Here is a 12,764-nt window from a genome sequence, read left to right as displayed (position 1 = left end):
TTTTAGAGGAAGCTGCTTTTATGATGAGAAATATAAGAGTACGAGACCTAACAAGTGTTGACATGCAATGCCTTTCCCCTGATTGGAAATTGAATTATGGTATTTGAACTCCTTTTCTGTCGTCCATTTTGTCGATAAATTTTACCTCATTGAATAAAATGTTGGACAAACTAGCTTGAATCTCACATTTTATACATAAAAACTTATGTCCTAATGTTGACACGATCTCAATGTCAATGAAAAATAAAGATATGGGAAGACATTTATTACAATAATGTTTATATGCACCAATTGGCTCTACATAAGGAAGCGTGAAGATAACTTGTATCTGATTTGTTTCACAGAATGACACGCAATTATTACACAAATTACATATAAATAAAACTAAAGAATTCGCCTGTAATTGTATGAAGAGTACGAATGTGTTGTGCTAAAAAAATTGCTTTATATCCTTGTCTTTCTTCAGTGTTTGGAAGCTCCATATTTTCGAATTTTCAATATCAACTACACAATTTTCAAGAGCAATGGCTCTAATGAATTCAAGTAATACTTCATCAAGATCTATTGGCATTTGGCAAATTAGCAACAATCAATCGGATTTTGGTTTTTTCTCTGGACTGGCACCGGATTGAGTGTTCCTGAAGTGCAGAATTCCCGAAAGACCTCGTCCTCTAGCAAGATGTTCTAGCTCTTCAAGCTTGTGTCCAAGTTGTTCAACTTCTCTAGCCAACTCTTCATTCTTTGTTTTTATTGCCTGAAAGTAACAAAACCAGAGCACAACCTTTGAGATTAAAATGTTTCTGGCCCCTACAACTGCATCTACCAAACTGGGTGAAGATGCATCCAGATTAATTCACAACATCGGTCATTGACCTCTCCTAAGTGTCAGTGTAATTATACTCACCCTTTTTACTTGTCAAATCTGAACCTTCTGAAGATTTTACTTTAGAATGTAAAAAAGTAAGGGATTTTACCACTGGGTTACTAAAATTAAAAATGGAAATCATTTTCATTTTATGGATCCATGGGTAAAACCCTTCACTTCTTCCTCTAAAGTGAAATCCTTACTTTAGACAATCACCAGGGAGAAAAAAAAAAATTAAAAAGAAGAGGAGGGATTGAATGTAATTACATTGAATCTCATAGCCCAGTGTAATTTACCCAAAAATAAATGGATTGCAAGAAACCAGCTTTTTATTGCTTCTTTGAATGGATAAATTACAAGTGAGAGGAAGTTTAAAAGACAACCTCTATCTCCTGTCTACGTAATTCTTCCTTTCTGGCTTCTGATCTAGAGCTTCTTTGCACCTCAAAGATTACAGCAGCTCCAGCAACCTAAATAGAAGAGAATTAAAATGCATGATGTGCAATAACTCTACATGGAAAACCATTAAACTAGGCAGAAAACATGGGGTGCAAAGAAACAGGGAGAAGACCAAGCAATTCTAAAAATTATAGGAAGCACTTCTTCCCATTAATAAGAAGAAACTGTTTATAATAATAAAATCGTAGAATCGGATTAAGCACCCAATCAAGTTCAGATATGTCATCAAAACAGAGAGACATGCTAAGCATAATGTAACACCCAAGCAGATAACTCCAGGTTCATAAATTATAAAGCCTACACATCATTTCTTGAATCCCCACAACTTTGGTTGACATAAAACTTCCTTTCATCCTGAACTTGTACAAAAGTCTTATGCTGTGCTTTACATTATTTTCTCTTCCTTTTTCCTAGACGGGAGGACCCGAGATGCTCCTTATAAGAGCAGAAACAAACAATAGAAAAACTGTCAATAAAGTGTAGATTTCCAATCTCTTCACTTATTGGAGAGAGAAAATCCCTTTAAAAAGATCATTAGCTTTGGTGTAGATGCACCCATCTAACCCTATCTCATAAAACTCGCTTGTCAAAAATCTAAGTGTGGAAATCATAGTCCAACCAGATAGCACATTGCCACACAGGTTCAGCCTCCTTCCATCTCCCAAAACAACTAATCTAGTCAACAAGAACTAATCTAATGCTGCAAGGCACACCCAACACTTGCCAAAAGATACCAAAGAAAGCATTCTATAGAGGTTAGCCACAAGACAATGTAAAAACAAATATGATACTAACTCCAAGTTTACCCCACACATAACACATACATCACAGGAAATAGCCTTATATGTCCCTCAAACTTGTAAATGTCTTGATATTACTTTCTATTAAGGACGTTTGTCCAAATAAAATATTTGAGTTTAAAGGGAGCTTTGGACTTTCCAGATATGGCCATATGTGTTTATCTAGGTGAGAAGATTTAGATTTGAGGAATAAGTTTGGAACTAAAAGTAAGAGTTGCAACTAAACATATCAAAGGAATAAGAGACTGCAATCTTTTATCAGGTTAAAGGACAAAAGAACATTATCAAAGAGATGTAGAAGAATCACTACAGAGAATTCTACCAATTAGGTTACGAAAAGTGTCCCAAAAGTGGAATCCCACAGAACATAAAATCATGGATAGAAGAGTTATATAAGGAAGAGACATATTCCCAGTTATTGATAATGCTTAAATCTTCTTAAACCACATATATAGACAAGAGTACAAGACACTTTGAATCTAGATCCTTTTTAATAGTTTAGTCTATAATTTTTCATGATCTCTATTCACTTCTAACCACGTGTCCAAACGAATTAATAATTATTTGACCATCCTTTCCACAACTAATGCTACCCAAATTTCTTTGCTAATCCTATCTTATGTGTCCACTCATTAAAACATTCTCATCTCAGAATTATTAAGCTTATTCTCAGTACTGGTTCAGTCAACTAACCCCTCCCTGTTTTACACTTTTACTACTCTGTGTTCATGCGCAAAAGAACTTATCATTATGGTTCCCTCTGCAACAAGTGTTCAGATAAATGTTTACAAATAAACCATCCATACTTTGACAGGAACCTGGCTATAAACGGTCTATAATATAGCTAATGCCTCACAGTAGCCCTCTTTCTAGTCCCTACAAAATCAATCAAAGCTAACGATCACAAAAAGGTGAATGTCAATTCTAAGAAAAGAAAAGAAAAGAAAGAAAATAATAAGAGATTAATGAGTGGTGACTTTTCAGCAGAGAGTCAAACAAGACTTGAGAGGAGATAAGTGTGTCTTTTAAACAAACATCATAACCAAAAAATTCAGCTAGCATAGGGTTGACTTTTGTATCTGACAAAAAGAAAAAGACGGAAAACCCTCAAATCCTCAATCCCTCAACCCTCATTGATACATAGATAACATTCCTAGATCATGCAATGATTCTAAAAGGAACTGAACATGAACTACAACAATCATAACCATAAATCAAAACTTGCACCAAATAGCACAAAATCAACAGAGTAAAAAACACAAACAGGTAGTGGGCATTTCAATGAACAAAGAAAAAGTAAAGATCATATTACAGAGAAGACGAAGATCTCGCCAAGAAGATCGGCTGCGGCTTGCACGGCTTTCTCCTCATCCAGTGGCCGGATCGCAACATCAGTTGAATGACCATAAATGCGCCTCTGCACTGTTGTCGTAAACCTATGATTCACCTGAAATAATACACAAAAAACAGAAAACACAATCATCAATAGTATATCATACTAATAATACGTTCTAACGCCGAATTCACTGGAACACGGCCACATCAAAGTGAGTGATGCGAAAATGGGGAAAGGAAGAGAACGATGATGACCTGCGCAATGTTGATGATGAGGTTACGGAACCGAGGGTGGTAGCTAGCTTCTTTCTTGAGCCTGGTGGCAATGGGTTTGCACGCTGTTTTCAAAAGAAGAGTTCCGAGCTTCACCACTGGCAGCACCACCATGACTCTCTCTCTCTCACTCACTCACTCACTCCCTCGATTCTTTCCCTTTTCGGAATACACTGAATTCAAAACTAACCCCAAAGTAATAGTAGTAATTATAATAAATGAAAATAACATTAATTAATTTCAACAATAGAAGCTGGGAATATGAAGAGTGGGTTATGGTAATTGGAAGATTGAAGCAATTGTGTGGGTAATGAGGGAAGCATCTTCGTATCTTTTCTTGCACAACAAGAACATGGAATGGACAACGGTGCGTTCCGCAAAAGAGTTCTTTTTTTCTGCGACTTTTTTCCTTCTTCTTTTTATTTTATTATTTTGTAGTTCCAGAATTTATTTTTCATATGGAACCGTCATGGGTGTTTTTTATTAATATTGGGTAGGGTATTTGCAGTGCGGTTTAATTCGGTTTTAAAGAAAAAAGTCATCTTATTCGAATGCTTAATTTATGTTCGGTGTGATTTGGATTGGATGAATTTTTTTAAAATTCGATCCGATCTAATCCGATTACAAGCAGTTTGGATTGGTTTTAATTTGCGGTTTTTTAAATAAAAATATTAAATACATATAACAAGTTTCAACATCAAATTTTAAATAACCAACAATGACATAACAAATCTTAACAATATCTTAAAAAGCTAACGATAACATAACAATAGAAATAAAATTATAGGTTAGTTAAAATAAATAAATAAATAATATTTTGAACATAAAATATTTATTAAATAATAATAATACATGGATAATAGAAAAATGTATAACAAATTGAACATATTATAAGTATAATTATAAATATAATAATAAAATAATAATATTATAGCACATTGTGCAATTTGGATTGGATTGGATCGGTTATGAAAAATAGATCCGAAATCCGATCCAATCCAGCGGTTTGCAAAAAATAAAATCCAATCAAATCCGAATTAGTGCGGTTTTAATCGATTTTTGGTTTGGGTTGGATTGAATGAGCGGTTTAATTTGAATCGGTTTGAATTTAAACACTCCTAATATTGGAGATAATGGTGTTTTGCAGGTTTGTAGGTATAGGTTCAACACGAGGAAGGCGTGGTGATAGAGCACGTCAGCGGCGTAACAGTTTCCCGGCAAGACGTAGGGAGCGTGGTGATGTGGCGAGCTCAGACTAGAGTTGGCAATACATACGCTATCCGTGGGTACCTAACTTAGTCCAACCCGTTCGGGTAGGGTAAGCTAACCGACCCGCTGTAGGTAGGGTAGAGATCGGTCCGGGAATGTCTGCAGACAGGGTAGGGTACGGGTTTATAGCGTACCTCATATATAACACATATTTTATAAAAATTAAGTATATATTGAAGGAGGTGAGAGTTAAACTCACAACTTCACTCATGTAATGACTTACAATAAGTGAGTAACCACTAAACTAGTTAGCTAATTTAATAATTTAGAGCATTAGTTTTTTTTATTTTTTATTTTTTAATATGTATGAAATTTGGAATGATTGAATTTTATATTTGCTTTGAAAAAAATTGATATTTCTGCGCGTAGGGTAGGGTTTAGAACTTTAGGGTGCGGATAGCGTTAGGGTTGAAAGATTCTCAACCTGCAGGTAGGATAAGGTAGAGTTTTAATGAAATTTTCAACTCACGGATAGGGTTAGGGTAGGGTTTACCCTACCCATTGCCAGTCCTAGCTCAAACGCGTGGTAGTGCCCTGCAAAGATACGGTGGACATGTTGCCTCCGAATGCAAGGTTTCTTCGTGTTTTCAAGGAGCCTGCAGCCAAGGTAGAGAGAATCTAGATTTTACGTAAAATTGAAAAAGTAAATTAAGAACGTAAAACGTAAAATCTTAACAAGATTTAAATCATAAAATCGTCAGACTTAGTAAAAATTTTGTAAAATTGATAGACTCATTTAAAATCGTAATATCAGAAGATTTTAAGAGTTAAATCGAGATTTTATCTACTATGCCTACAGCAACACGGGGTGGGCACTTCGAATCACACATTGCCACATCAACAACACCCCCTCCACGTGCTGCGTCAGCACGTCCCCCGCGTGTTGATACTGCATATCTGACACGTCCACCAACATACAAATATACTAAAAATGTCTATTTTTATTCAAAACACCAACATATTCTTTATATTAAAAAAAATGAGTCTTAAAGTGATGTCTAATTTTTTCATGAAAGTGAGATAGGTGATATATCTCAATCTTGTAATTTTTTATATTTTTTTAATTGTAATTTTTTTACTTTTCTAAACAGAAATTAAAGGGTTTAATTTTAAAAATTAGAGAGTCCAACTTTTATATCATAGAAATTAAAAGATTTAATTTTTGTATTTTTTAAAAATTAAAGAATTTAATTTCTACATTTCAAATTAAACTGTTTCACATTTGAAATTAACATCTTAATAGTTCACAATTAAAAAAAATTAATTCTATAATATCTATGAATAAGTGCAAGGATGAAGCTACCTATTATGGAGGGGAGGCAGTCCCCCCACCGCCACCAAAAAATTTTTTTACAAAAATAATAAAAAAATAAAAGAGTGGCTCCCCCCTTAAAAAAAATTGTATGGCCTCTGCCTCTCCTTTTTGAAACATGTATGGCTTTCCGTAATTCCCATTCAAAAAGTGAGTGTAAGCATTGTTTTGAAAATCGAACTGGACCAACCAATTATACTGGATTAACTGAAAATCAGTCAGTTTTACTGGATTAACTGAAAATCGGCCATCTATCCGATTCGGTTGATGTAAAGAACCGTCTAACAAAAAATTGACTTAAAAACCGGTCAAACTGATAGTTAACTGATAAACTATTAGAACCGTCTGATTTTTTTTTCGGTTCAGTGGTGTGTATATATATGTTAAAAAAATTCAGAAGTTCAGAACCCCTCAGGCCTTCACCCACCCATGCCCCTCTCTCTCTCTCTCTCTCTCACACACACACACAGGGCAAATCCAAACCCTAACGACGGTAGGAACCTAGCAACATCCTATCACCGAGCTCTTTTCTTCCGATAGACAGTGTTGTCGCGCCGGCAGAGAAGACTTGGGTGCCGTCGTCGCTCGTGGAAGGTCTGCTCGCTTCTCGATCCTCTCTTCATCGACGTCAAGTGCTTGCTCGGAACTGTTGGCGAGGCCGCTGTGAAAGGCTTCTCCGTCATCTCTGCTCGATCTGTTGGTGCCCAACTCTCTCTTTGAGTTCTCTCTCTCTCTTCAAGGCTCCGAGCTCTCTCTCTCTCTCGCTCTCTTAATGCGACGTCTCTCTCTACTCGGCTGTGGAGTATTCGCCGGCCGTCACCTTTCTTCCTCCCTCGCCACCGGTAAGTACTACTGCCTCAATTTATTTTTAGTTATTTTGTTAATTTTATTTATTCTGATTTTTGAGTTGCTTATCGTTGATTTTTTTTTTTAATTCTGCGTTGTTGATGAACATTGTTAATGCTAGAATTTTTCTAATTCTGATTTGTTTATGTTAATTCTGAGTTGTTTATGCTGGTTTTTCTGATTCTGAGTTGTTAATTTTAGTTGCTGATGTTTTCTGATTCTGAATTGTTGATGGTGGTATGATAAAATTGTTTTTCATCATTTCTCATCTTTCAGTAGCACAAATTACATTTTTTATACATTTTTTGTTTAAATTTATACACTTCTTTGAACTTTGAAGTATGCTAAAAAGGGTGTTTCAAATTTGTTTGTATTGAAAATTCCGAACAAGTCCTTTTATATTGGGTCTGTCAAAGTTTCTGGTTTCAATGTTGGTGAAATTCTCAATGTAAGTGGATAATAATAATAACTCTTGGTTTATATCATTTATGATTATGAATATTTAGCTTATTTGTTGTTATTCTTTGTTTTTGTACTGATTTCTCCAATTGATGTGCTTTGAAAATTTGTAAGAGAATGAGAAGGAGAACATCATAGCAATAGTATTCAACAACATGATATTGTTATTGTAGAACATTATAATCGAAAGGAATGAAAATTAAAAAAATATAGCTGGGTTTGTCTTTAAGTGTCTCACTTTTTAAAGGGTTAAGATAGAACACCAAAAGTATGTAGAATTATTTCACCCTCTAGAGATTTCAGAATAGAAACGAGATAATATATCCATAGACTTTGTTATAGGATTACCTTAAACATCTTCAGGCTATAATGTTGCATCCGTAATAGAAGATAGGTTGATCAAATTTACACATATTCTACCAACAAGCTGGCCACTGTATAGATCAGCTCAATTTTATATCCAAAAGATTGTAAGGTTACATAGAGTACTGAGGAATATTGTATTTGACAGAGATTCTAGATTGACATTTAAGTTTTGGGTGGCTTTACAAGATGCCTTAGGTACTAAATTTCATTTTAATACAGCTTATTACCCATATACAATGGTCAGACTGAGAAGACAATCTAAATTTTAGAAGACATGTTTAATACTTGTATACTTGAGTTACAAAGAAGTTGAGATGCTATCTTCCTTTGATAGAGTTTGTCTACAACAAAACTATCATTTCAACATTGGAATGTCTCCTTTTAAATCTCTATATAGTAGAAAGTGTCGATCACCTTTATGTTGGTTGAGGTTGGTGAAAAAGTTTATTAGAACCTAATATTGTACAACAAACCACAAAAGATTAGGTTAATAAAAAAAAGATGCTCGCAGCTCAAAGTAGACAAAAAAGTTATACTAATAAAAGAAGAAGGCTTTTAAAGTTTAAAAAAAGAGATAATGTTTTTCTTAAAGTCACTCCTACTACTAGTATTGGTAGAATCCTAAAATCTAAAAAATCAAATCTCAAGTTTATTGGTCTATTCTAAATTCTTAAGAGGATTGGACCCGTTGCTTACCAAATTGCACTTTCTTTAAATCTTTCAAATTTTCACAATGTCTTCCATATTTCCTAAGTCGAAAAGTATTATTTTGATCAATTACATGTCATAAAATATGATACAATGCAAATAAAAAATGCTTTGACATGTAAAACTATACTGATAGAAATTATTGATAGATTTGTTAAAAATTTAAGAAAAAAATATTTTAAAAGTGGTATGAAAAGAGTTAATAAAAGAAGAAGAAACATAAAAATTAAAAAATGAGATAAAAATATTTTATCAAACAAGTCAGTAAATTTTAAAGACAAAATTCATAAAAGATGGAGAGAAATGTAACTTTTTTTTTTCAATAAATATTCAACATAATATATTTAATTTTATTTTCTTTTTATATAAAAATAAGATAATAATATAGATATTAATTTTTACTAATTATAATATACAGTTGAAATTATTTTTAGCAACTATACAATAGCAACAAAGTCTTGTTCCATTAGGTGGAGTCGGATACATGGATCAAACGATGTTATTGAACTCTATCATGTATCATGTCTACAGAAAGACCTTTATATGTAGATCTCATTTGACTACCTCATGGATGGTCTTTTAGGTCTTCTGTCTTTCACTTTTTGTCCATTTTTCATTTCATCCACCCTCCTGATCGAGTGCTCTGTCAGTCTTTTTCTCATATGTCCAAACCACTTGAGACGCGATTCTACCATCTTTTCTACAATAGGTGCTACTCCAATTCTCTCTTTTATATCTTTGATCCTTATTCTATATCCAATCGCGTATGACCACTCTTCCATCTTAATATCTTTATCTTTACCACACTTAGCTTATGTTCGTGCTCTTCTTTGGCCACCCAACACTCTGTACCATAAAACATAGACAGTCTGATAGTAGTGCAATAGAATTTACCTTTAAGTTTTAAAGACACTTTTTTGTCACATATAAAACCAGATGCATTCTGCCATTTTTACCAACCTGCTTCGATCCTATAATTTACATTCTATTTAATCTTTCCATTATCCTGTATGATGCACTCAAAATATTTAAAACTTTTAACTTTTCATAGGATATTTTCTCCAATCTTCACCTCTATATTAGGGTTTTTTCTTCGACAGCCGAACTTACATTTTATATATTCTGTCTTACTACAGCTTATGCGCAAACCATACTAGAGCTTCTCTTCATAAATCTAACTTCTTATTTAGGTCTTTCCTTGACTCTTCCATAAGGACGATATCATTGGAAAAAAAACATGCATCATAGCACAGGGTCTTGGATATGTTTTGTGAGTACTTCTAAGACTAATGTGAAAAGGTATAGACTTAAGGATGATCCCTGGTGTAATCCTATACCAATAGAAAATTCCTCTGTCACACTACCTTAAGTCTTTACACTAGTTGTAGCCCCATCATACATGTTTTTAATTACATGGATATATGTGATCTTTACTCTCTTTCTTTCCAAAACCTTCCATAAGACCTCTCTTAACACCCTATCATACGCTTTTTCTAAATCAATAAACACCATATGTAGATTCTTTTTATTACTATGATATCTCTCCATCATCCTTCTTAACAGGTATGTAGCTCCAATGGTGGATCTGCCTGGAATAAAATCAAATTGGTTCTTTGTTACTTGTATCTCTTGTCTCAGCCTCCGTTCTATCACCCTTTCTTATAACTTCATGGTATGACTTATGAGCTTAATCTCTCTATAGTTTTCGCAACTTTATATATCCCCCCTTATTCTTGTAGATAGGTACCAATATGCTCTTTCTCCACTCATCTGGCATCTTGTTTGACCTTAAAATCTCATTAAAAAGCTTGGTTGACCAACTGATGTCTTTCTCTCCAAGACTCTTTCAAACTTCAATCAGAATATTATCGGGTCCTACTGCCCTGCCATTTTTCATCCACTTTAGAGTCTCTTTTACCTCGAAGTCTCGAATCCTTCGATAATAGTAAAAATTTTGATCTTTTTTTTCTCGTGCATAACTAACCAAGGTTCGGAAGAGTCTTTTGTCCTTCAATAAATAACTCATAGAAGTAGTGCTTCCACCTTTCATTAATCTTCTCATCTTGAGCCAAAACCTCTCCGTCTTTATCCTTTGTGCACTAAACCTGATCCAAGTCTCTCGTTCTTCTTTCACGGCTCTTTGCAATTCTATATATACCTTTTTCTCCTTCCGTTGTGTATAAAGACTGATAGAGACCCTCATATGCTCTTATTCTTACTTCACTTACAATCACTTTTGTCTCTCTTTTAGCCGCCTTATATTTTTTTCAATTATCTGCACTGCGGCACAAAGACCACTCTTTAAAGCACTCTCTTTTTACTTTTATCTTTTTTTGTACACTAGCATTCCACCATCAAAATTCCTTGTCTCTTGATCCTATCCCTCTAGATTCAGCAAAACTTTCTTTTGTTGTTCTTCTAATAACTTCTGCCATCTCCCTCCGCATCTTCTCCGTGCTTCCATCCCTTTCCCACTTGGCCTCTTCTCCTACCTGTTTTAGGAAACTTCTTTATTCCTCACCTTTCATCCGCCACCACCTCATCCTTGGGTTCTTTGTATGATATCTTTTTCTCAACTTTACTCAATGCGAAAATTCATGACGAGTATCCTATGTTGTGTTGTTAAACTCTCTTCTGAAATAATTTTACAATTAATGCAAAATTTCTGGTCGACTCTCCTCAATAAGAAAAAGTCAATTTGAGAGTTTGTCATGCAACTCCTATGTCTATAAGATGTTCATCTCTTTTTTTAAAACATATATTTGCGATGAGAAGGTCAAAAATTGTGGAAAAGTCCAAAATAATTTTACCCTTGGTATTGACCACCCCGAAATCATGGCCTCCGTGAATACTTTTACACCTTGTCACTTCTCTTCCAACATGACTATTTAAATCTCCTCTTAAAAAAATCTTATTTCTCGAAGATATGTCTTAGATCAAACTCTCTAGATCCTCCCAAAATTTTATCTTGTGTTGTTCGTCCGAACCCATTTGCGGTACACAAGCGCTAATCACATAAAAAGTACCTCCTTCCACCACAAATTTAATAGATATGATCCGATTTTTCACCCTTTTGACATCCACTACATCCTTCTTCTATTGCTTAGAAAATAATTCATATAATAAGTTTTAATATAAATAAAATTTTAAAAAATAAAAAAAAAGATAATAGATCGATAATAACACACAGTGTTGCTTATGTCTTTTTCTTCTTCATTTTATATATATGTGTGTGTGTTGGGGAGAGTAGAAAGTGCGGAGAAATTAAGAGAGTGAGAAGAGAGAAAAAAATAAAAGAAGAAAAATAAGTGATTTCAATTGCAATGAGGGAGAGACATGTGGCACATTTTGGTTGTAAAATTAGTAAGAAAGAGAAAAAAAATTTTTAATTTTGGAGGAAAATATTTAATTTCAATTACTATGTGGCACATTTTGGTTGTAAAATTAGTAAGGAGAAAAGGAAAATTCTTTAATTTTAGAGGGAAAAATTTTATTCCAATTGTAATGAAAAAATTACATATGACACATTTTAGTTGTAAAATTAAAAATATAATATATGATAGATAAATGATAAATGATAGATAATAGATTTGCAATTAAAAATTTGCAATTGGAATAAAAAAGCCAGAAGGTATTAGTTGGAATAAAAAAGTGAGAAACATTTCTAATTTAGATATACTAAAGAGATGTCATGTGGTAATTTTTTGCTTCAAAATTAGATATATATAATGGATTATTATTATTATTATTATGTAAAACGGACTGTCAATTATTAAGAAGGTAAGATACTTTTTTGATTGGTACTTCGTAATTTTTACTTTGTTGTCATGATGTTATGAGACACATCAAAAAACATAGAATTTTAAAAAAATGAAAAAAATAATAATAAAGATATCATATAAAATATATTTGCATTACATTAATACAATTATTTTTATATGACTATAATAGCCATGATATTTTTTATGACGAACGGCACAAACACAACAGAAATGAAAAATTATTATATCTACCGAAAATTTTAAATTCTTACTATATCTATATACATATACATGTGTGTAGTTTTAGATCA

The 12,764-nt window shown here is 33.4% G+C and overlaps 1 protein-coding gene across 1 annotated transcript; it reads right to left on the bottom strand.

Moving 5' to 3' along the window:
* Nucleotides 1–214: 214 nt before the first annotated feature.
* Nucleotides 215–4,136, bottom strand: LOC130967611 (OPA3-like protein). Its single transcript, XM_057892548.1, has 4 exons — nt 3,715–4,136; nt 3,437–3,571; nt 1,249–1,335; nt 215–754 (listed from the first exon to the last, which is right to left on the bottom strand). Exons 1-4 carry the CDS (start codon nt 3,844–3,846, stop codon nt 590–592), a joined length of 519 nt encoding a protein of 172 aa, XP_057748531.1. The 5' UTR covers nt 3,847–4,136; the 3' UTR covers nt 215–589.
* Nucleotides 4,137–12,764: the final 8,628 nt, after the last annotated feature.

The sequence above is a fragment of the Arachis stenosperma genome, chromosome 3 (assembly GCF_014773155.1).
Source record: "Arachis stenosperma cultivar V10309 chromosome 3, arast.V10309.gnm1.PFL2, whole genome shotgun sequence".
NCBI lineage: Eukaryota > Viridiplantae > Streptophyta > Magnoliopsida > Fabales > Fabaceae > Arachis > Arachis stenosperma.
The sequence above is the reverse complement of the archived record's forward strand: the minus strand, read 5'-3'. Positions and strand labels throughout refer to the sequence as shown.